Genomic DNA, 24,809 nt, shown 5'->3' with positions numbered 1-24,809 from the left:
CCCTTCTTCCTGTTGCCGGACAGCCCTGTGGCCTCTGAACTAATTCAGAATCATGTCACCAGAGTGAAACCTGGTGTCTCCTGTGGCTCTATTGACTTTGTAATAAGGATAATAATGAGAGATTCAGGCCACATGCATACAGGTCGAGCTTTTCTTTCACTCTGTGTATTAGCAAAGGCTTTTTTGCAGGAAAAATGCAAGAATTTGAAGGAGACACTTGGGGGAGATTTTTTTAAGGGCCCTTTAAACATAAGGCGAGAACAGCCACAGCCCTCAGACACTTTTTCCGTAATTCTGGGCTTCATTCCTTCTTTGTGCTCTGTATGAAGTTACGACTACCATATGCAGTTCTTCCCAAAAGCTCTGTACAAACACACCTGTCTGGCAGAAAGGTCTAGTGTGAGAGTGAGAACAGCTTCCTGCCAAAGCCAAGGAAACAGGCACTTGAGTCCTTCAGGTCAATCACCTTGAGACCCATTTCCCCCCAGATCAAAACACTTGCCCTCCTTGCTCCCTCTTCTGTTGTAAGAACAATGTGAGGAAAGAATTGTTGCATTGTTTTTGTTTCCCGGCTCTTTCAGATTGGCATAGATGGGCTGTTGAAGCTCAGCAGTTCTGCCCTCAACAATGAGTTCTTCACTTCTGCTGCACAAGGGTGGAAGGAACGACTGTCAGAAGGTGAGGCCTCCATGAACACAGTGGGACTTTTGACTTGGGAAAGAGGCGCTTCCAAAGTATTGACAAATCTACATGAGAATGTTTTTTGTTTGTATGGAGAAATGCCGGGGTGGGGGGTGAAGGAGAACAACAGCAGGGCTAAAACACTATTTCTACTGGGGTGATGTTGGGGCAGAACATCCCATGGAGAAGTCAAAGAGTCTTGGAGCAGTTATGATTGTGTATTTGGCTGAGCAGAAGATCCTAGAGCAGGGGTAGTCAAACTGTGGCCCTCCAGATGTCCATGGACTACAATTCGCTGGCAGGGGCTCATGGGAATTGTAGTCCATGGACATCTGGAGGGCTGCAGTTTGACTACCCTTTCCTAGAGTGTCAGCAAATTCCAGAGTAGTAGTGGGGGAATTCTCAAGAAGCTGGGGGTTCCAGATTTTGATAAGAACCATCTTTCCTATTTAAACTTCACTCCCCCCCCCTTTGTGCATGACAGGGGAGTTCACTCCTGAAATGCAGCTGAGACTTCGGCAGGAATTAGAGAAAGAGAAGAAAGTGGAACTGTGGAAGGAACGCTTCTTTGAGAGCTACTATGGACAGAGGTGAGGGCTTTGGCTGCCTCGCTTTATCTTCTCTCTCTCTGTCTCCAAAGATACCTTTTTCTTCCCTTGTAATGTCCATTTCTCAGGAGGCTCACAAGCAGAAGTAGGATTGGCTCTATGCTTCTAACTGCAGAAACCCTTAAAACAGGGGTAGTCAACCTGTGGTCCTCCAGATGTTCATGGACTACAATTCCCATGAGCCCCTGCCAGCAAACATTGGCAGGGGCTCATGGAAATTGTAGTCCATGGACACCTGGAGGGCCACAGGTTGACTACCCCTGCCTTAAAAGGCTCCTTGCTGTTCTCTTGGGCTATAATGGTGTGATAGTGGGAATGCCTTCAAGTCACAACTGACATATGGTGACCCAGTAGGGATTTCAAGGCAAGAGACATTCACAGGTGTTCTGCCATTGATGCCTCCACATCACAATGCTGGTACTCCCGTCCAAATACTAGCTGTGGCCAACCCTGCTTAGCTTCTGTACCCAGCACTAAATAGTGAATTAATAATTGTTAATGTATTAATTATTAATAGTGAAGCATCTTTTTAAATGTCCCTCTGTACCTGAAGGGAGAGATGGCTGAGAAGGCAGTGAAATTGCTGAGAAGGCAGTCTCTCATCCTGGATTTTGTCTCCGATGTGAAAAGAGACTACCATCCTCAAATCAACACTGCTGAAGCTCCCTGCTATCCAGGAAGCCAACTATGACAAGCACAAAGCAAGGGATGAGCAAGGCCACTTCCTGCATACTTCCAGGAAGGGAGGGCCTTTGCCTGTCTTTTGCACCTGGTGAAGCTTCTGTCCCAGCTGCCTTGTTGCTTTATGTAGAATCATAGAGTTGGAAGGGGCCATACAGGCCATCTAGTACAACCCCTCACTTAATGTAGGATCAGCCTAAAGCATCCAGGATAAGTCTCAGTCCAGCCACTGCTTAAAGAACACCAGTGAGGGGGAGCTGTCCACCTTCTTAAACAGCCCATTCCACTGCTGAACTAATCCCCCCCCCCCCAATATGTAGCCAGTAGTTTAAAGCCATTACTGCTGGTCCTATCTTCTGTGGCCAACACTGCAGTATTAGACTGTAGTGTCTGTATGCAGTGCCGTTGGTAACCACTCAGAACACTTTGGGTCAGGCTGTTTTTTATTAATCCTTACAATAAGATCTGAAAGGGAGACCCATGTCACAGGTAGGGGGGCTGAAGTTGGCTTGTCTAAGGCCACCTGTTAACTTCATGGCTGAGAGAAGGTGGGAGTTTCCGAGTTCAATCAGTACAACGTGACACTGGCTCTCATAAAGAGAAATGATGGCTGGGACTAGAGTTTCAGCAGCAGCTACAAGCTATTTGGGGGATGGGGGGATAGGTGGAGAACCGTCTGAGAAACCTTTGCTCCCTGAATAAGCCAACGTCCACTTTCCCTCCTTTGCCCCTTGGTATATACGGGCTGTGCCAGTCTCTCATACAATGTCCTTGGAATATGCCAAGAGGCCCCTTCGATTAGTACTTCCGTAGGACTTCCTGTTGGGTTATCAAGGAGAAGGCATTTCTCAGCATTTCTCCCTGCTGAACACTGATAAGCCCACTAAGGCTCTGTAAAGCTGGAGTAGCTGGGAGGATTTTTTCTGGACCAGGCAGCAGGCCTCTCTGCCTCTGAATGGTCTCTCAAAAGATGGTGCGGATTCTTATTTCTCTCAGTCTGGCTTTGAGGTAGAATTTAAAAAAAAACACACAATTATGTTCTGGTTATGTGTTTCTGAGGGTCAAGCATTGTGAATGGCCACATCTGAATTTGGTGCCCCGAGTTCTAACCAGCGTGTTTCTGTTCTTCATCTAGTTCTGGGCTGAGTCTGGAAGAATCCAAGCAGCTGACATCCTTCATCCCCACCACTCAGGCACAGGCGAGGTGTTCCACAGTTCAAGTGCAGCCATGCCTGCCCGTCTCTGTAGCGGTGTCAAGCAAAGAGGCAGCCCCTCCAGTGGACCCAAAGGCCCGGGATCTTTTGGTATCGCCGCCACCAGCACCAGAAGCAAGCAAAGGAGACAAAGAGCCCCAGCTCCAGGCCCCTAAGTCAGCAGAGTTTGCGAGCTCCTCAGACAGCAGTCTCCCCTCCAGATTCAGTGACCACATTCCCTTCGGGCCACCCAGAGGGACCAAAGAGCTACATGTGGGCAGCTTGGAGTCCCCAGCGAAAGAGAAGGCAAGCGAGCCAAAGAGCCCAGCGGCAGCAGGCAACGAAGCCACTTCAGGAGAAGATTCTCAGGAGACACCTGCCAAGGAAGCCTCTGTCGTGGGCACCGAACAGATGGACACCGGAGTCCAAGGTCTCAAGAGGAAATCGGAGAGCCCCGAACAGGCATCAACTACACCAGAAAAACGGCCCCACGTCGTGGAGAACAGCCGCTCCCCCCCACCTTTTCAAAGCCCGCCGCAGCCCTTTCCAGCAGCGCCTGTGCCAAAGGTCCCTCCGCTCAGGGTAAGAAATCCCTTTGGATTAAGGCCGAGTACAAGTACCTGTGTTGCTTGCTGGTTGACAGGTGCCCCACTACTGTCCCAGCATCTGCTGCTTCCCTTCATTAGTGGGGAAAGAAAGATGCTTGTGCCTCACAGACAGGCTGGGTGAGGCTGGGAGAATGTCAGGCTGGGCAAGTTCTCACCTCTGGGTAGTCCAGTGGCAGAGGACGGGTGGCGTTTTGCTTGATACAGTCCTGCCCAGGTACTGATGTCACAAGGAGGGGCCCTCATGGCTGCCCCATCATCCAGAGGAATTTGGCTGGTGGTTACCTCTTTAGGCCTGTGGGACAACCTCTCCTGGCCGCCTCACTGTCAACCTTTGGGAGGCACCTGAAAATCAATGGCCTTTTTAAAGTTCTTCTGCCATATTTTTCATTAATGGCTTGATTTGTCTTATTACCATTTATACTGTAAGTTTGCCTTGAGTTCCTATAGGTAGAAAGGTGGCTAATAAAAGAGAGGCCGAAGAAAAGCCTTCTTTCTGAGACCATGACAAACAGTGGATGATACTCATTTGCCAATGCTGGGCTTGAAAAGACCACTGGTCTGAGCTTATAGAAAGCAGCTTGTTTGGTTTCCAGCAGCAGGAGAGAGCTGTTAGTCCTTATAGGGGACTCGTGCAGTCAGAAAGAAGCAGCTTCTCTCAGAACATGGAGGGGTTAATTGTGCGCAGCCTGAGCACAGAAGATTGGGAAGCTGCTGGGGAGTGCCTTTGTTGCATGCAGCAGTCTGGCTTAACCTTTCAGCTAGGAAGTCCATAGGCCAGTGGTTGAGCACGTGCTCCTCATAGGCTTGCTCCCAAATTCAGGCTCCAGTTTTTAAAATCCCAACTATGGGAAACAGGGAAGCAGCCTTTGTCTCCAGGGCTGCTGGAGGTATGACTGCCACCTGTGTTTTAAAGCCACAGACAAGGAAGGGAGAAAAGACATCCAACATGGGCCTTGGCTTTCAGCTCTGTGCCTAGCTGACATATGGCTCTGTCTCCTGCAGATCCTCATGTAGGAAGGGGGCAAGAAAGATACAACAAAGCTGTGCCTGTCAGGCAACTTTTTCCTCTTTCTTGCGTGTAGTTTTAAGACACCAGGAAGCGAAAGTCTGGAAGCAATCCTGAAGGAGCCTAAAGATCTGTGGTCTCCTCTGGTGCAAGATAGCTTGTGCTACTTAGAGATCCTAGTCTAGACACTGGCTTGACTTCTGAGGGGAGGGTAGCTTCCTGCAAGTCCCAGCTGCAGAGGCAGCCTCTGTGTCCTTGAGCACAGCAGAGGGCAGAAACAGGAGTAGGGATGGCTGCTTTCCTCTCCTAATCACTGATGTGCATCTCCGTTTTTCTTCCAGATCCCTGTCTCCAGGCTCCATGGATCCCCGCTGCCATTTCCTGCCTGCCAGGTCTCTCCCGGGCCCAGCTTCCCTTGCACCATCACCAGTCCCAGGAGAACTGGGGCCAGGACCCTGGCGGACATCAAGGCGAGAGCCCAGATGGCCAGGGCCCGGCGGGCAGCCGCTCTTGCCGAAGCAGCAGCCTCCATGGCTGCTACTGCTGCCTCCATTGTGGGAACCATCCCAGGCCCGGGCCCAGGCGGAGGGGGCAAGGGAGAGGAGAGGGGCAGCACAGCTTCAGGGGAGCCCCATGGAGCTGCGACCCAGGCAAACGCACCAGACCTGGCAGGCACTGGAAGTGGGGCAGGTCCAAGAAGACCTTTCCCCTCTGGCCCGGGTTCCTGGGCCCCAGCGATGCCTCCGCCAACGGAGCAGGCGGCTCCCTGCGGTGTTGCTAGAACACAGCTACAGCCGGTTCCCTCCCTGCAGCCCAGAACTCCAGGAAGCTGCCCTGGCACAGAGACCCCATCAGTCACCCAGCCAGCAGTAGCAAGCCGTGGCCCGATGACAGCCTTGGCAAGTCAGGGGGCCCGGGTTTCTCTGAGCACAAGTTGTGGCCTCAGGCCAGGGATGGATCAGCCTGGAAAACCCCCTTCTACTCTCAGCCAGCCTGCAAGAGCAACCTGTGACCCCGAGCACAGGCCGGCCGGCAAACATCTCCCTGAGGCAGCACTTGCTGCCAGCACAGGTGTGTTACGAGACACAGCACACTCGCCTTCTCTGGCTCCATTGTCTGGTGCGCCCTTCAAGGCTCCTGCTCCCCCTGCCCCTCCAGCTGGCATCGTGGCGACACCCCCTTTGGCTGCTCCATCCCGCAGCACCCATGGCCTTAAAGTGCCCCCAGCCCCATCGGGAGCAGCTGAAATTGCGCCTCCCCCAAAGACTAGTTCCAGCATTCCTGCAAATAACCCCTTGGTTGCTCAGTTGCTTCAAGGCAAGGAGGTGCCAATGGAGCAGATCTTGCCCAAGCCCTTCACTAGAGTTGAGATGAAGACCATCCCGTTTCCTGTGAAGGAGCAGAAAGAGCCAGTGGCCACAGCCAGGCCTGGCGAGAGGCAGCATTATCAGGTCCCATTGCAGTCTTGTGGGAAACCAGGCTTCAGTCCTAGTAGGCAGCAGATACCCCATAGTCTGCAGCCCTTTCCTCCCTTCGCAGGCCACGAGCCGTGGAATACCACTGCTGACTTGCACCCCAGCCACGAAGCCTTGGGCCAGGGAGCCCGTGAGCACATCCTCCAGGCCCTGATGCAGAGGTTGTCAAGGCAGAAGCTGTCCTCTCCCACCACACCACCTTCCCAGCTTGCTCTGCTGCCCCCAGAGCTTCTGGGGGAAAGCAGTTCCACCAGCCAGAGCTTCATGCTGGGATTCACGGGGAGAAGGACTTCCAAGCCTGCAATGTCTGGCCATTACCTTCTAAACGTTTCCACCTATGGCCGCGGCTCTGAGCACCTCCGAAGGAAACTCGCCATGCACCCAGAGGACTGTGCGTCCACAGACGGACCCAAAATGGAATTTGAAGATCAGGAGCAAAGGGCAGGAAGCGGCAGCAGCGAGGAAGACGGTGGAGACACGGATGGGGAAGGCACTGCTGATGAAGAGGAGTGTGTGGTGGTTAAGGAGGAAATTACGACCCATGAGGGAAGAGGAGAGCAGAATAATCCCCAAGCAACTGCTGTGAAGGCAGAGCAGGTAGCTGCAGTCTCAAAAGTGAAAGGTGCCCACCAGTTCTTGGCATGCCAGAAATCTGCTGGAAGTGCTGTGGGAAAGGGCTTTATTCAAGCCTCCCAGGAAAAGGCAGCACAGACCACAAAGGGGGAAATGCGATCTTGGAGCACGGAGCTGCACATCGACACCTCGGCAGACTCCACCCTGCCCCAACCGCTGCTCCTCTATCCCTCGCCGCCTTCTCGGCTCTTTGGGAACCCGGCTGCTGCACAGCTCGTGGGCCCGGGCTACAGCGGCACCATCAATGTCTCCACCTCGCCAGACCTGCACCAGGAGGCGCTTCTGACAGGGCTGTCTGACCCCAGCAGCATCGGGGACGTCGTGTCCTTCTCTGTGACCGTGACGACCATCCCCGCTGGCCAGTCGGCCAGCATCGGGAGCCGTGGGCAGCCCCTCTCTGCCCAGGCCTTTTCTGACACTGGCAGCTTGGAGGACCTACCCTCCAAGTGTTACTGCCGTTTGAAAGCCATGATCATGTGCAAGGGCTGCGGGGCCTTTTGCCACGATGACTGCATTGGCCCCTCCAAACTCTGTGTTTCTTGCCTGGTGGTACGGTAGCAGGGGGCCCGACCGGCATCTCCCTGGCAGGACCGGCTGCTCCCTTGGGCATTCCTGCCCAGCGTCTGCTTGCTTTCCGTTGAGAGCAAAGGCATCTTGCACAGCCAGCTGAAATCTTGGGACAAGTGTTTGCACTTAAGGAATCATGTAAATAGGTTGCATCATTTTTTTGGGGGGGGGGGCCTTAAAGTATATATTTTTTCCTCTTCTTTCAGTCCTCTTCAGGTAAATCTATTGATTCATTGATTTCATTTCGTCCCCATACCAGCTCTGGCTGGCAGATCCAGGGCCCGGTCAGTCCCTCATCTCACGATCTGTTCCTGGATGAGTTACATCCAGCTCACAGAGCCCCTCGGACAGGCTGACCAGGCCCCCACCCTCCCTTTCCTCTCCCACCAACAGGGTCCCTAGTGCCATTTGTGGCGACCGATGGCGTTCTGTTCCCGGCTACCTGGGCTCTTTTGCTAACTAACTACGCAGCAGCCAAGACGTGTAGACCAGCAGGCGAAACCACTTTCTATATTGCACAAATGGCTGCCCTGCCCTACAGCAGATATTGGCTGTTTTCTCCCTGTTGGGATTGGAGTCGAGTCAGCGTGAGGAGAGGGACAGGAAAGTCCATGTTGGGTCAGCCAACTGCAGCTGCCTGCTGAGCACACCTGGCATCAGCTCAGATGTGTTAGTTTTCCAAAGAACAGCCAGCTAGTAATAGCCCATCATCCCATTTCTGCCATCACTTCGTCCCACCCCCCACAAAAAGTGTGGAAGGGCAGCCCCCTCTTAATTAGGCCAGAGATGCTGTTTAGTTCCTTTTAACCCCACTCGTGACATTTCCTAGTTTTTGGCATTGGAGTTGGATGCAGCAGGACTGCTGTTTCTCTCCCACTCAGTACTGTATGGCAGGGTGGAACCAACACTTGAGCTTCCTGCAGGCCAAATCCTGGTTCGCTGCTTAGCAAGGAAGCATCTGGGAATCCCCCAGCTCTTATTTGACGGAAGGATTTGCCACTAGGCGTATTCAGGGACTGAGTTAATCCTGCAGTTTTGTGCCCCATTTGGATTCTTGGGTGTGTTTGAAGAAAAGCACCTGCCTGGCCCTTAAGACTCCATAGATCACCACAAGCCATGTCTAGTTCACTCTCAGAGGCACAAAAGAAAGAATCTCTGTGCTTTGAGATCTCCTTTCCTGGAGCAGCAAAATATATTACAGGAGTTTGCTGCAACCTGTGTACCCAGGTTCTCAAATTTCACTTTTCTTGAGGCTTAATTTGGTAGCGGGGGTGTGGGAGAGATGCAAGGAAGAAGCACAAACATGACTGTGCTGCTGTGTGGCTACTGAGTTGGGTGCACACAGTTGTACACAGCAATTTGAGGTATGTGCCTCCTTCAGGAAGCTCAGTTTCAGTGGCAGGAGAGTAGATGGAGGTTTGTTTGCAAGGGCTCGAGAGTGGGGGGTGGGGGAGGATGTCAGCTGCTAGAGCTGGGTCAGAGGCAGGTCCCCCGCCCTCTGAGACATGCTAATACTCTTCATAACACTCTCAAGTGGTACAGCAAGCAAGCAGGCCCTGTCTTTGGAGCGAGCCGTTCACTTAGTGGGGAGGGCCAGGAGATCAAGCCTGTGTTCTCCTTCGGAAGGCTACATGTTCAGTCCCTTGCATGTAAGATGGGCCTTGCAGGCACTCTTCTCACCCTGGGATCTTGAGGTGCTGCTCCTGCTCAGGCTAGACAAAGCGCTCTCTTCATACAAGTCTTCATTTGTGAATTTCCTTCACAATGTACATTGGTTGCATCCTCCATCTGATGCCTGATAGTCAACATGGATGCATACGTGTGCACAAACTAAGAGAAGTATTTAGAAGAGGGCCCAGCACTGCAAGATGTCACGTTCCATGACCAGCGCCACGAGATGGATGAGATCCAGAAATCCAAATCTTAAGCATTTAATGTAAATTCATTTATTTGATCCTTGAGCCCTGTTGCTGCTTTCAGGGCTCAGGATCAAATAACCAACGAGGGGAAGAAGAGTAGATCAAACCTCAAGGTCAGAGCTCCCGGGTAAAACGAGAGACGGCATGTTACAGGATCACTTGCAATGAGACAGAGAAAGTTTTCCACAGAGTATTTCAGCAGGGGTAGTCTGAGATTCTCATGCATCTCTCTGTTCACACTGTCACCAGTGTAGGTTACCAGGAATGGTATATTTAGAGAGATGCTTTCCTACATCAGTTATAAGTCCCGGATGACTCCCAAACATGAAATTGTACACCAAGGGAGGATTTCAATTATCCAGGAACATAGTATTTGGAAAGTGATCCTTAGTAGCAGTGTCCTCAGTGCTGACATACCAGATAAGAAGCAATGGACCCTTGGTTAGAACTCCGTGTAGTCTCTTCAAAGGCTAGCATATGACAGGTTGGCTTTTCATTTAGCATCCGTAGCAAGAGCTGTTCATTACGGACATCAGAAAAGCCCTGCTGGAGAAAGCCCAAAGGTTCATCTCGGCCAGCATCCTAATTCCAGCCAGGGGATGGCCAAATGCTTCCCAGAAGCTCACAGAGCATGGAAGCAATAGCCCTTCTCTACCATCTTCTTGTAACTGGTAGCTAGAGGAACACTGCTCCTAGACCATCAACATTTTCAACACAAGATTTTCCAGGGCATATACTTGTAGAATTGAAGTGGCTTGAGACAACCATATCTGACAGAGTGAGCTTTGACTCATGAAAGCTCTTGCCCTGGAGAATATGGCAGCCTTTAAGGTGCTACAGTCCATAGAGTTACTAGGCTTGCATTCTGTTATACTACTGCAGACTGTCCTGGCTACCCACCAGCAAGTATTCCTAGGCATGGGAGTTTTTAATTAAGCTACCTTCTGTGCATTTCTCTGATCCCCTCTAAAGTTGTTGGCCACCACAATGTTTCTCAGTAGCAAATTCCGCATCTTAATTATGCATAGTGTGAAGGAGGTTATTGTCTGTCTTGAAATTCACTGCCCTTTCAGTTTGGGTAGGTGATCCCTGATGCCTTAGTGTTCTGGCAGGGAGACATCCCACTACTTCCATGTCAGATTATAAATCTTTATCATCATGTCTCCCCCTCCCTTTATTCAACTCTTTTATTCTGAACTGGAGAGCCCCAAATTGTTTAGCCATTCCCCACTCGGTAGCATCAATGTACCAGATTTTGGCAGGGAAGCGGGGGGCGGGGGGAGATATGCCTAATACAAAATTACTTTGGGGGCATAGTCCTTGCCTTCCAGCCACCAGGAAAACATGATCCCTTATGTCTGATTTCAGTGTAGTGCTATGAGTAAAATTCTAGACCACTCTTGGCTCTTTTTCTAAGGATCATTCACTCCCTCTGCATGAGAAATGTCACATCAGTATCAGCCATTGTATAACATCTGATGGGGATCTTTTTCTTCCCTGCCCCGCAGACTGATCAGCAGAAGTCTTCTTTTCTGTTAGTGTCTCTTACCAGCTCCCCAGGTTCTCTCACAGGGGTCACACCAAAGAGTGGAACCCAGGGGTGTTGATGCAGATCAGAGGTTAATGTCGCTTCTTAAGTTTTGTGGGCCACAATTGAGATGGGAGCAAAACTGGCTTTTGCCAGTGGCAGCTTTGCTTCCAGTGCCAATAAATGGTCTCTGGGTGCTCCATTTTAGTGGTGGGTACTTGCCATTTGGCGGATCAGCATTGCAGTAAGGGAAAGGTTCTCCTTACCAAGCAGGGAGTGAGTGAGTCACAAACAAAAATGCACCCTGTCCCTAAGCAAAGTACGCCTGCCTACCCCACCAGGTTTGCCCTCGATAATGGTGGGTCTTTAATTGGTAATAATACGAAACAGATTGCAGCCAGAAAAACACACACCCTGTTTCCCTGGGCTTCTCAGAATGTTCTAGCTGCCCTCTTATTTGGATAGAGCTGCCATGTAGCTGAGTTTTTTAAGCGGCTTATGGCCACCAGTTGTCGGTTCGCAACCTAGACAAATGGCATAAGAAAGCACACAAGTGGCTTGCTCCTCAGTCAGTTTGGCGTCCTCTTATCGGTGGCATCAGCATAGGAGAGTTATTCACACAGCAATTTCTTCTAATCCTGCAGAGTCATGGTCTTTCCTGCCTTTGCTCTGGCAGGTCTCCTGCAGGCATGAGGAAACCCATTTTGAGCCTCTTGTGGCATGAAAATGTGGCTGAAGCTGCTGCTGTTGCCCTCCCTTCTACCCCTGCATTTGCTGCTGCAAGTGATTCCTGTGGGTTACCCACTCTGCCCTGCTGGCTGTTGCTGTGATGACTAGTGGAGGAGTTGGACAGCTTGGCCAAAGAACCTTTAGCGTATCTCTTGTACCGCTCACCTTGATAGAGCCCGAGAAAATTTTGTAGCCCTAGGCAGTAAATCTAAATGGCCCCCAACCACCTCTTCCCTTGAAAGAGCTTGGGGTGCGGTCTTCTGGGAAGTTCACTTGTGCAGACCTCATGGATCGGAATGGAACCTGCACAAGAGCTCTTGTAGGACCGTTGATGCTCCATGGTTTGTATTGTTCCCTTGCTCTGCTGCGTGGAATAACACAGCAAATTCTCTGTGTGAGAGAGCTGCCTCGCATTGCCATAAATCTCCTTTCTCATAGATACCCTTGCACCAAGCAGGAGCATCAGAGAGTTTTCAAGGACTCTTAGTGAAATGCATATTTAACAATTTCTGAATTTCCAAAGAGGCTGTGGCTAGGAATTCTGGCGGGACACTGCTGAGTGGCCTTCCTGCCAAACTGAATGCCAAGTAGGGCAGTATGGGAGCATCTGTGAGAATGTTTATTTTTCCCCCACCAGGAAGAATGGCATTCTTAGGATCAGAGGTAACAAGCTTCATGTTGGGACACTCAGTGTCTCTCCAGTATTTGCTGCTCAAGGAATTCTGGGCATTATCCTACCAAGCCTAGCAGGCAGTTAACCCTTTGTGGTGGCTGTTTAAATTGCACTACAGGAGGCTGGCTCACCATAGCAAGCGTTGCCTTCAGTTTCACCCTGTGGGCCATGTAATTTAGCCTATGGGACAGGGATGAATTACTGCGTTGGCAGGCCAGAATTCAAAATGGTGAATGCTTCCTCATCTGTGTTCATGGACTCCTCATGCATTTCAGTGCTGGAAACGCATGGGCATGTGCAGAGGATAGTGTGTGGATCTTTCCACTGATGCTTAGAGGTCCACATGTGCCCTGAAACTCTGACCCACATGAGATTATATTGGACCAGAAAAAATCACAGTACCCAAGAACACAGCAGAGCTCCACACTGGAACCCTGATGCCCACAAACATTTCCCATTTTTCACATTCTAATCTGGTTGCCTTGAGTCTGGGTGCATCCAACCCCATGGCCTTCAGAAGCCCTGGGATATTCTTAAGAGCAACATCCTGGCGTTGTGTTTTGAGTGCAACTGCAGAACTGCTTTCTAGACTGTTGGTTGCCCATTTATCTTGACATAATACTGCGTCTACCAAATTTGACCACTCATGCTTGGCAATAGGTTTAATTTGGAACAGGCATTGCTTGTAAATGGTAAACCAGCGCAAGAATGGGAAAATGTGCCCACATGGGCATTTTCCTAACTCTGCTTTCTTGGATTTTGTGCAAAAGCAGAAGAGATCAGCTGGGTTTCTCCCAAAAGCAGGCCGGTCTTTGGACAAAAGCACGGCAAGCAGTACTTGGTCTCCGTAATCCATGCCGGCCCTGTGTCTGAGATTTGAGGGGCTAGCATGAGATGTTGCTGCTGCTTGTGAACCTCAGGAGATATTAGGTGTGCTCTAAAATCTTGGTCTCTCTAAAGGACTGGCCTCAGAGGCCCGTTTTGAATATTGGGGTGGGTGGGAAGGCTGAAAATGTGTCCTCTGTTTGCTGTTAGGCAAGATGCGGGGGCCGTTGTGACTACCTATTGGGGTGGGAGAATAGAGCCCTTCCTGATTCTTTGTATTGTTGAACAGTGCATATTGTAGGGCTGAAATTATGCATAGCCATTTGGGGAAAACTGGGAAGATGCACCAGAGAGGGTTCCCCCTCCCCCTTGTCCTCCCCAATGCAATACAATTGATACAACTGAAATCAATTTAAGAGCTTATAAGTAATATATTTTAAGTAATATATATTTTAGTACCTCTGTTACAAAAAAAAAAGACAAGAAAATTTGTGAAACATACACATGCTGTTGTGAGTGGTGTATGTGTGCGCGTGCACAGTTTTGAATGTGGTATTTCCTAGCAAGGGAACTGAAAGCACCTGTATTTGCAATAAATGTTGATGATTTTGAAGAAAAACGAAACAAAACTGATTTTTGTTGACTGGGATCTCTTGATTTTTTTTTTGTAGGCCGAGAGGCATTTAAAAAAAAGCAACAGTGGCCAAACTAAGGCTCTCCAGCTGTCCATGGACTATAATTCCCATGAGCCCTTAACATGCTGACAGGGGCTCATGGGAATTATAATCCATGGACATCTGGAGAGCTTCAGTTTGGCCACTGCTGCCCTAGAAAGTGCTTAACTTTCATCTGTTGCCTTTTTAAAAGGGACAAATTGGAATTCAGAATATAGAGAGAGGTTGGGTTGACACCATTTTAAAAAGTCATATTTTTTCACAAATAATATAGAGAAGAATATTTTACTTAAGAGTTTTAAGTATTTGAAATAAATATATAGGTATGTAAATATACTATATGTACTTCATATATTCTTTTATTTTACATTTTATTGTAAACAAATGGATATTAAAAAAAGATCTTTGAACTGGCTCGAGCGAAGCTCTCTTCTGAAGCAAATGCTACCGTCGTATCTCCTGAGTGAGGCAGGAATCGTTTTAGCCTCCCAACAGCCCCATGAGAGGAGTTAGGCTGAAGAGAGAGTTGTGTGGGCAGAGATGCATCTGGTGGACCTTCTAGGTGAGCAGGCCTTGGACTTCCCACGTCAGAGTTGGGCATCCTGAGCAACGGACAGGTAGCTGTCACATTCTTCCTTTACCATGTTGCACCAGAGCCCTGCGTCTTGTTATACAGCTACCTTGGAATACGATCCCACTCCAGGGAGTGCAGCTAAGAGTGTGGGAACTGTATTTAGAAAACCCAGTTTCAATTCCTTGCTCCACCATAGAAACCCATTAGGTGATCTCGGGCCAGGGTTGTTGTCTGGATAAAATAGAGGAGAGGAGGAAAGCACCTTTGGGTCCCAATGGGGAGAAAGGAGGGGTATAAATTAATTAAATATAATACATGTATTACAAACAGGGACACTGCAAAGACTTGGGTGGGGGCATCTAATTTTCCTGTCCCCTCAGCCATTTCTTCTTTCCCTTCCCTCTAGCCTCTCTCCCCATTTTCCTGCTTCCTCTCTTCTTCCCATGCATCTGCCCACTCAACTCAATCTGCTCCTCTCCCCCCCCTCCATCTTCAATTTCCTTTCCCCAGGAGGTCTGACTTAGTTATAGCTGGGGGGTAGAGGTAGTGTGCTCCAGCCAGGCTGGGCCTGGTTACATGGGTGGGAGGGGATATATCTCATTTTCCTCTATTTATTTATTTATTTATTTGTTTATTTATATTTATATTTTTATACCGCCCTTCCCTATGGCTCTATATCCTCCTTCCCCCAGTGTTTCCTCCTCCTCCTATCACCCCACATATTCTCAGCTTTCTGTTTCCCTTTTCCCAAGCACCAGCCAACCTACTATTTATCTGGTTCCCCATATTGAAAGGTTACAGAGGTGAGCGACAAGGATGATCTGGGGCCAAGGGACCAAGCCCTATGAAGATAGGTTGAGGGACTGGGGAATTTTCAGACTGGAGAAAAGGAGGTTGAGAGGGGACATGATAGCCCTCATTAAGTATTTGAAAGATTGTCACTTGGAGGAGGGCAGGATGCTGTTTCCATTGGCTGCAGAGGAAAGGACGCACAGTAATGAGTTTAAACTTCAAGTACAACGATATAGGCTAGATATCAGGGGGGGGGGGAAATTCACAGAGTAGTTCAGCAGTGGAATAGGCTGCCTAAGGAGGTGGTGAGCTCCCCCTCACTGGCAGTCTTCAAGCAAAGGCTGGATACATACTTTTCTTGGGTGCTTTAGTATGCTTAGGGCTGATCCTGCACTGAGCAGGGGGTTGGACTAGATGGCCTGTATGGCCCCTTCCAACTCTATGATTCTACGATTCTAAGAAAATAAAGGGCTGGGGGGTTGGAACAGAGGAGGAAGTTTTTGGTTCAGCAAAGGATGGAGAAGCTACCATCCGACATGCAGAAGTCCAATTGGGTCCATGTAGATAAGCAGCAAGAACAAGCCAGTGTGCAATGAGCCAAGCAGGGTGTTTTTATACAGAAAAAATGTATCCTGGGGCCCAGTTTTGGTGATTAGTTTCTAAACAATGTGTTTCGGTTTGAGACAGAGAAATGGAGACCATGTTAATGGATGAGCCAGTCTTTGACAAAGAATTGGCTCATTGGGAAACCTGTGTTGACATAAGGAAATGGGAGTTCCTCGCGTTAACTATATTTGTATTTGGGCTGGAATGCGTGCCTTGGGCATGACGGACCAAACCCAGTGGTCCAGCTATTGAGGAGGGGGAAAAGGCCAAAAGGATGATTTCACTGGGAAAAGTCACTAAAGGACACTTTCAGGTGTGGAGGGTGGTCGAGGGAATTAGTCTGCTGTGGATTCCTTTGTCCTCATTGTTCCAGGATAGGGGGAAGGATCTGATGACCCAGTCATAGAATAATATAGTTGGAAGGGGCCTCATGGGTCATCTAGTCCAACCCCCTGCACTATGCAGGACACTCACAACCCTATTGCTCCTACTCTAACCTGCCAACCCCTTGAGCCTTCACAGAATCAGCCTCTCGGTCAGATCACTATCCAGCCTCTGTTTAAAAATTTCCAAAAATAGAGAACCAACCACTTCCTGCGGAAGCCTGTTCCACTGAGAAACCGCTCTAACTGTCAGGAACTTCTTCCGGATGTTTAGATGGAATTTCTTTTGAATTAATTTCATCCCATTGGTTCTGGTCCATCCCTCCGAGCCAGAGAGAACAACTCTGCTCCATCCTCCATATGGTACCCTTTTATAAATACTTGAAGATGGTTATCAGATCCCCTCTCAGTCGTCTCCTCTCCAGGCTAAACAGAGCAATCTCCCCCAATCTTTTCTCATACGTCTTGGTCTCCAAACCCCTCAGTCAGTCCAATGTCATTAATAAATTTAGAGTTCAGTGGCACATTTAAGACCAACAATTGTTTATTCAAGGTATGATCTTTCGTATGCAATTTATTTGGAGAAAACATTGCTATCCACCAGAGCAATCTGATGTTCAAAACATGCCTGAACATGCTCCCTGGCCCAGCCATAATTTGCTAAGGTGAACCAGAAACAGGAATACGAGGAGGTTTACTGACAAAGTGCTCCTTGCACACAGAGAGGGGGGGCCAGGACCCTAACACTGCCTGCTCCATACACTCTCAGAAGGTTTATAAAACGTGCAGCTAAAACTGGTTTGAATCTGATTGTACATGGAGCCACTGTGAGATTTAAATTGTAAAGCTCTGAGGCAGCAAAAATGCTCTCATTGTATAGTATGGAGGGCAGCTTTATTAAAATCCCTCAGAAATGAATGCCTCTCTTTGTTGCCTACTGGAATTGCACTGTTGGCGTGGGCATGGGTGGAATACCAGCACGAGGTCTTTGCCAATGTATTCTTTGGTAAGGGCTTGCCTTACAGCATGTCCTAGTGCCGGATTATACAGCACAGTAGGGGTCTTGATGGCAAACCACATTACAGCTATTTCTCTGGCCTACGTGTGAGATATTTCCATGACACCCCCCCCCCCTTCCAGGCAAGATATGGCCCCACAGAAGCATAGTAAGGCTTTGTTTCACTTTGCTACCCCCATATAGGAAAGGCCTTGCCCTGGAACTGACATTTACCTGCACTTCGTAAATTATGTTACGCTTTGCCCAAAGCTTTTGCCATGGGAATTAGATCTAATTTTAAAAAGGTGGCCTGGGTAGCAGAGAGTATCCTTGCAATACACAGCTCAATGACTCATTGGCAATGTTTATGCATGGTGTGCTGGCTCTTGACTTGTGGCACCCATTGTGGTATGGATTGTGCTAGCTGATCTGAGTGAGTAGGGTTGGTGAGTGAAGGACTCTTGCCTCTGGTGAGAACAGCGGCCATGATAGCCTTCCGGACCTTCTTCACTCTCTCAGCGTTATTACTTGAGTCACTCACTCCTTTGGGCCACAAAGACCCCATGATTACTCCTCCCTGGCATGTTGCACAGGCTTGGCCGTCAAAATCCAGATGGGTGTTAGATATGAATGCAGCTCGACAAATGGAGGTGCCTTAGACTGATTCAGACTGGCAGTGGCTCTCCAGAGTCCCAGGCAGAGGTCTAATGTTATCTGTGACCTCATCTTATAAACTGGAGATGCCAGGGCTCAAACTGGCAACCTGCAGGCAAAGCAGATGCTCTGCCACTGCGCCACTGCCCCTCCAGAACTGACAGAGGGATGCAGGGTTGCCTCCATTTTACACAACAAGAAGCGTCGCTGTTGGGCAGGCCGCTGAACTGTACTGTCCTTTGCATCACAGTGAAAAAGAGCGAGAGCTCTGTAGCATCTAGAAGACTAACAAAATTTATGGCAGGGTATGAGCTTTTGTAAAGAAGCGAGCAGTAACTCAGGAAAGTTCATGCCCTGCCATGAGGTCCCTTCCAACTCTATTATTCTATTAAGCCTATTAAGCCACAAATTCTGTTAATCTTTAAGTTGCTACTGAACTCTGTTCTACAGCTACAAACTCCATTCCGCATCTCAATTTATCTCTCCTCAGCATCACAGTCAGTCTGTCCCTGGCCCTGCAAGAAACAAAGTGGCTTCTGTGCTTTATCAGCCACGGAATCCTGACTCTCGGTTCTTCCCAAGAGGAGAACTGCCAGTGGTCTATGTGTTCAGGTCTGCAACAGCAGATCAGCTTCCCTATGCCTGGATAAACAAAGCAAGCAACAGAGGTTCTGTTCTTAAAAGCTTGCCAGTTGGTGCTGGCAGCAGCTTCTGCCTTTCTAGGCATTGCTTCCCCTATAACCTTTGGAAGGAAAAACTAAGAATCAAATTGCAAGCGCGTCTTTATGGGAAGCAGCCCCCGACCTCCATCCTCTCTCTTATCCTGGCATCCAGTTGGAATAAACAGCTGCTATTTTCAGGAATGTGCTACTGTTCTGTTCTCATGTCCATAGTCAGCTTAGAGCCCACAGTGCTGTCAAGAACTCGTGAGTATCTTAGCCTGCTAAGATCTGGGTGGCTCTGGCATAATCAGCTACCAAAGGATACCATCATTAAAGTGGGAAGAGAACACAGTAAACAATGAGATGGTGAGGGGTTATGAGATTCCAGATAACAACCCATGGATACTGTTTGAACAGAAGTGGGGTGACCTGAGACAGAAAGTAGAGAAGACACTTAGGGGAGGCACTGTGAGAAGCTGGTGCATGATGAGAACAGGTGCCATCCTGGAAAGTCACTGCACTTTATAACACAAGAACAGGAAAAGGTCAGGAAATTAGGAACAGGTTGAACAGGAGCAGCATGTCCAGCTCAAACTCCAATGTCTGCAGGATGTCGTTCTGCGCCAGGGGGGCACTGAGAAAAGGCTCTGAGCACTGCAGGAATGCATGTTGCACCACAACACATCTGTAAACAAGAGGATTCAAGATCACATCATGCCCCAGCCCAGTTTTCTGGCTCTCTAAACTGTAGCCATCATTCCCACAGAGGCAGAAAACCCTAGATAGGGTGGCTGTAGCATTGCCACCTCTGGGTTGGGAAATACCCGGGGACTTTGAGGGTTGAGCTAGGAGTGGGTGGGATTTGGGGCAGCGAGGGACACTACTGTTGTATAATGCTACAGAGTCCACCCTCCAAAGGAGAACCGATCTCTTTAGTCTTGGTATGACCTGTAATCCCAGTGGATCCCCAGGTCCCACCTGGATACTGACTTCTCTAGAGGCTGTGATGCAAGCATCCTCCCTGTGCCATTCTATTTTGCAATCTAGGAGGAAAAAGAACTAGCATCTTATTATTATTAATAATAATAATACTCCCTCCACTAGCAACATAACCAGAGGCTTCAGAAATGCTCTTTCCTCTTTGTTTGCAGACATCTACATTTTAATGCTCACTGGCATTCTTCTTTTGTCCCCTTTTTCCCAAAGAAAGTGCAAAGATAAAATGATGTCTCAAATTACATGCATACGCCTCTTGCTGAATAAAAGCTGCCTGTCTTATCTGGGCTGTGGCACAGGTGCTTAAAAGAGAACAATGCAAACATTATTTTTTCCCTTAAAAGGAAGTCATGCTAGTAGTTGGAAGGCAGTGAGAATGTAAACCACCCAGCCTTTGTGGCACCATCCCTCTTTCTATCCTGCAAAGATGAAAGGGATGTATCCACACTGGATTAATGTTACCCATTTCTAGATATAGACAAGAGTACAAATCTCCCTGCAGCCAGATCCAAGGCCAGGTACAGGGTTCAGGCTGCTCATCACTAGTCCTACTTCCCTCAAAACACTCTAGAGCAGGGGTAGTCAACCTGTGGTCCTTCAGATGTTCATAGACTACAATTCCTATGAGCCCCTGCCAGCAAACACTGGAGGACCACAGGTTGACTACCCCTGCTCTAGATCAGTGTTTCCCAACCATGGTACCAAGGTACCATGCAGTACCACAAAAGCCCCTCAATGGTATCACGGTGTAGATTTCTTTTTAAGAAAGGCCGGCTTGGGAGCACCATCTCAGCCTCTGAAAGAAAAAATGTTTTAAATTTTTAGAAAATGCACCCCTTATTTTGGCAGGGTGACCCCCCCCTCTCCCAAAGTGGCCAATGATGAACCTGGAGAGGGTGGAAAGGGAGGTGCTCCAGCCATTTAAACCTTTGCTACCCAAGGCTCCTCTCACTTCCGGTGGGGAAGTGTGAGCTGACATCGCTTCCTGGAAACCCAAAGCCAGAAAAAATATTTCAGCAGTACCACCATGGCTAAAAGGCTGGAAAAGACTGCTCTAGAACCTGGTGCCTGGGCAGGATTGGGGGCTTCTGGGCTTCTCTATCCCCTACAGTGTGCAATAGCTGTTCTGTTTCTCAGGCTTTTCCTTTTCTCTATTTATCTCCTCCTCCCACCCGTTATTCATTTCATCTTTGTTTTGTTATATCATGTTTATGCTGATGATCTTAAGTAGCCATTTCCACTCCTTATCTGACCTTCCTTCTTTCCCTAATACGACTTCCTGTTTAACTGGTATTTCATCCTGTACATCTTCTCACTCTCTCCGAGACAGAACTTCTTGGTCAGTCCTCTGCAGTCTTTGTGGGTTGCTTCCTCTTTCTTATCCTTAAATAGATGCCCTGTAGTTATTTTCTGCCTCTCATCCAGCCTGCATCCTCAGCGTTATTTGTTGTCCTTCCTTCCGTTCATGCCACTGTCTAATTTCCAAACTTTGTTCTGTTTTCTCCAAAACATTGGCTGCTGGTCATACTTTGTCCCACCTCAGTTATTATAATGTTATTCTTTTAGACTTGTCTCATTCTCATCTCCATCTTCTTTCTTCAGTTCTCATATCTGCTATCTTGTTTTTCCTGCCTCCTGGTCTGATCGTATTTCTTTACTTTTCCTCTTCAAGGTTGCCGCTGTACACATAGCACACCTGCTCCTTGCTTTCAAGCGCTTAGAATAACTTGTTTACCCCTCTTTTCATGGCTCTCTGTTCTGTGGAAGCCAGTCCTAAAATTGATTCTTCTGTTCCCCATTTCAATCTGTTTATTTGATATTCTGCTAGCAAAGTCAGCCAATCTTTGGATACTTAAATCTAGCCACTTGAGCTGTGAACAGACGACAGATGTTTCTCTAAATCTGAAAAGGACCCTAGGATTGCAGGAAAATGTGAAATCTAAAATCTTTTTTGATTGGGCAAGATATGTGGGTTTGAGTTTATTTTTTAATGGATGCAAAATACTTGGTCTTGCAAATGGTGTCGTCCTTTAGTGAGTCAATCCATCTCATGTTGGGTCTTCCTTTTACTGCTGCCTTGAACTTTTCCTAGCCTGATATAAATAGTAATAGTAATGATGTTAATGAGCCTACGGGTGGGGGCAGCAGAAATTGAGGGACAATGAATCATCTGGTTGAGACAAAGAAGCAAATTACAGACATCGTTTGGAGGACAATGAAGAAAGAGAGGAAGAGGAAGACTTTGTTACTATATGCAGCTTTTCTCCACCAGGAGCCTCAAAGCGCTTTCCCTTTCCTCTCCCCACAACAGACCCTCTGGGAGGTAGGTGAGGCTGAGAGAGCCCAGATATTTTTGCTTGGTCAGAACAGCTTTATCAGGACTGTGATTAGACCAAGGTCACTCAGCTAGCTGCACATGGAGGAGTGAGGAATGAAACCTCTCTTGCCAGATTAGAAGTGACTGCTCTTAACCACTACCCCTTTCTGGGGGTTTTTTAACAAGTGATTGTAATGAGGCCTATCACCAGCCCGAACCCTGACTTAAGGAAAAGCAGGCTACATGGGCTAATGACTTAAACAAAATCCCAACATGCCAACAATCAAGCCAGGCCTGTTGCTGCTTTTAGTAAATCCCCTGCAGTTGCCCCATTAAGGCTTGATTTACGCTGGCAGGCAAGATTTTACAGACCTGTACAAAGTTGCAGACAGCTAGTGTGCTGTTCAAACTTGACCATTATACGTGCAATGTTTGTGTGCCAAGGCAACACCTCCTCCAGGCCACGCTAAAGATTCCTGGAATGTAAAACACTCATACATTGTGCCCAAGGTCCTTGTTTAACAAGATACTAGATTTGCACTTTGTTGTGAAGATAAGCGCTTGTCCACCAGGGCCACATAACAAGGGGGGGGAGATAGTCACTTGTGTACCACTCTTTGAAGGTTCCGTGCTGATCCTTGCCCAGATCTGATGAATTGTCCAAACTGCAGCCTCCACTTGAGAGATTTCTGTAGATTGCTGTGCTGTCTAACCACCTTGCTGACCAGACTTTTTGATGGTGCTTAGAACTCCCAAGCTGAGCCTGTTTCCTAGCCACGCAGTTCATTAAGCTCCTGTAATAGATAAAAATCCTTGCTCCTTCTGTCCTTAGTGGCACTTGCTTTACTCTCTTCTTAAGTCTCTTGTGGTTAGTCTAATTTCCTTTCTGCCTGCCCCCAACAACTCCTCTATCTCTGGTATGTCGTTTGTGCCTGCAAAGGCAAGGTATGAAACATTTCTTCACCAATTAGGCAAGCCTAAAGCCACAGTGATATCTACTTGTCCTCTAAAACATCCTGTACTCATATGCAATTTACGGAAAGTCCCTTCCCCCCACATCTGAGGCCATTTGACCTATTAATTTTGCCTCCCATCCATCTCAGGGGAAAACACACAAATGCACAAAATTAGCAGTGTCTGTTGCTATTTTATTGTAAAAAAATATTACAACTATCTAGTTAATATGAATAATTTCAGAGCTTCATATGAACTTTTGATATTATAAGAATTGCATAACTCCAGAATGACACCATAACATTACAATATTACAAAGCAAAATTGCTAAATGATAGCGGATCAGGCTAATGTCTCCATATTATTCCTGGTTCACATTACAATATAGCAACAGGATTTTACAGTATTTATTCAGTACATTTTTATCCCACCTTTCCCCAAGGAGTTCTGAGTTCTTCCCCCATTTTATTTAGATAAAACCCATTGAGGAAAATTCATCTAAGGGTGAGTGACTGGCCCAAAGTTCATTACCTCAACCACAATCAGCACCTGGATACCGTACAGACTCACATATAAGCCGACCCGCATATAAGCCAAGGCACCTAATTTTACCACAAAATCTGGGCAAACGTACTGACTCGCATATAAACCGAGGGTGGGAAATGCTCCATCATTACAGGCTCTCTCATCCAGCCTCCTCCCCAACAAATACAGAAAAGTCAAGAGGATGAACAGCTGCTGGTTTTTGTAACCCACTTGTCTCCCACAGAAACCAAAATAATTGTTTGGAAGAAGTGATTAAGAAGAGGAAGAAGTGAAGGAAAAAGGAAGAAAAAAAAAGATCAGAGTCCCTCAGTCAAACTGCTGATGTCCTACAAGCTGCCAGAGCAATGATTGGCAGAGCAACCATCGTCAACTGCACAAGATATTTGGCTCCTGTGTAGTCCATTTGGTGATGTCCAACTATATAGGCAATATTTATGCTGTTTGAGCCAAGTGTTCATGATGCAAAACCAATTTTCAAGACAGAATGCCAAATGATCACCTGCATCATTCCTTTCTCCAAGTTCAAAGTTGACAGTAATGTTTCTCTCTCTGCTTGTGTGCCAACTTCTGCATTACAGTCACCTAGAAAGCAAATAAAATCAGAGTCCAGTAGCATCCTTAAGACCGTCAAAGATTTATTCAAGGCATGAAGTTTCGAGTGCAAGCACTCTTTCTCAGACATCCTTACTTGTTTAGTTTTAAAGTCTCTTGAATGGTGGTATAAAAGTCTTAAATGTAGGGTATGCCAAAGAAAGCTAGGTGAGAACAGCAGAAGTTCTCCTTTATATTATTTCATCCAGTTCTTCTTTTAGCCTATCCAAACTAGAGAGGTTTTCTGCTGACTAGTACTATGCCACACCAGACCCTCTATAGAAAAGGGAGTACTTGGTTTCTCTAGTTCATCAGGCAAAGCCTATACTCAATTTCCTGCTTTCTGGGAACCTGAATATTGGCTAGGTACTCCTTACATCTGAGGAAACTCCAGACACTGAAATAAAGGGACCATGAAGGACTCCTAGAATCACAGAATAGAATCATAGAGTTGGAAGGAACCTCATGGGTCATCTAGTCCACCCCCCTGCACTATGCAGGACACTCACATCCCTATCGCTCACCCACTGTAGCCTGCCACCCCTTGAGCCTTCACAGAATCAGCCTCTCTGTCAGATGGCTGTCCAGCCTCTGTTTAAAAATTTCCAAAGATGGAGAACCAACCACCTCCCGAGGAAGCCTATTCCACTGAGAAGCTGCTTGAACTGTCAGGAACTTCTTCCGGATGTTTAAATGGAATTTATTTTGAATTAATTTCATCCCATTGGTTCTGGTCTGTCCCTCTGGGACAAGAGAGAACTCTGCTCCATCCTCTATATGGCACCCTTTTAAATACTTGAAGATGATTATCAAATCCCCTCTCAGTCTAAGGTGACCAGATTTTAACATTGGTAAAGCGGGACACCATTGACCCGGGGGGGGGGGGTTCTTGATTAAAAATTTGGTCTATATGGAGCAACAAAAAGTTTCATAGAAT

The 24,809-nt window shown here is 47.8% G+C and overlaps 1 protein-coding gene across 2 annotated transcripts in view; it reads left to right on the top strand.

Moving 5' to 3' along the window:
* Positions 1 to 14,210, top strand: part of ASXL2 (ASXL transcriptional regulator 2) — an 81,808-nt gene extending 67,598 nt beyond the window's left edge. For both annotated transcript variants that reach the window (XM_077330725.1, XM_077330718.1), the window contains 4 exons: positions 582 to 678; positions 1,166 to 1,271; positions 3,106 to 3,745; positions 5,119 to 14,210. In XM_077330725.1, coding sequence (XP_077186840.1) covers positions 582 to 678; positions 1,166 to 1,271; positions 3,106 to 3,745; positions 5,119 to 7,443 — 3,168 coding nt within the window. In that variant the 3' untranslated portion in view covers positions 7,444 to 14,210. The remainder of the gene's footprint in view (positions 1 to 581; positions 679 to 1,165; positions 1,272 to 3,105; positions 3,746 to 5,118) is intronic.
* Positions 14,211 to 24,809: the final 10,599 nt, after the last annotated feature.

The sequence above is a fragment of the Paroedura picta genome, chromosome 1 (genome assembly GCF_049243985.1).
Source record: "Paroedura picta isolate Pp20150507F chromosome 1, Ppicta_v3.0, whole genome shotgun sequence".
NCBI lineage: Eukaryota > Metazoa > Chordata > Lepidosauria > Squamata > Gekkonidae > Paroedura > Paroedura picta.
This window is presented reverse-complemented; position numbering and strand designations above follow the sequence as displayed.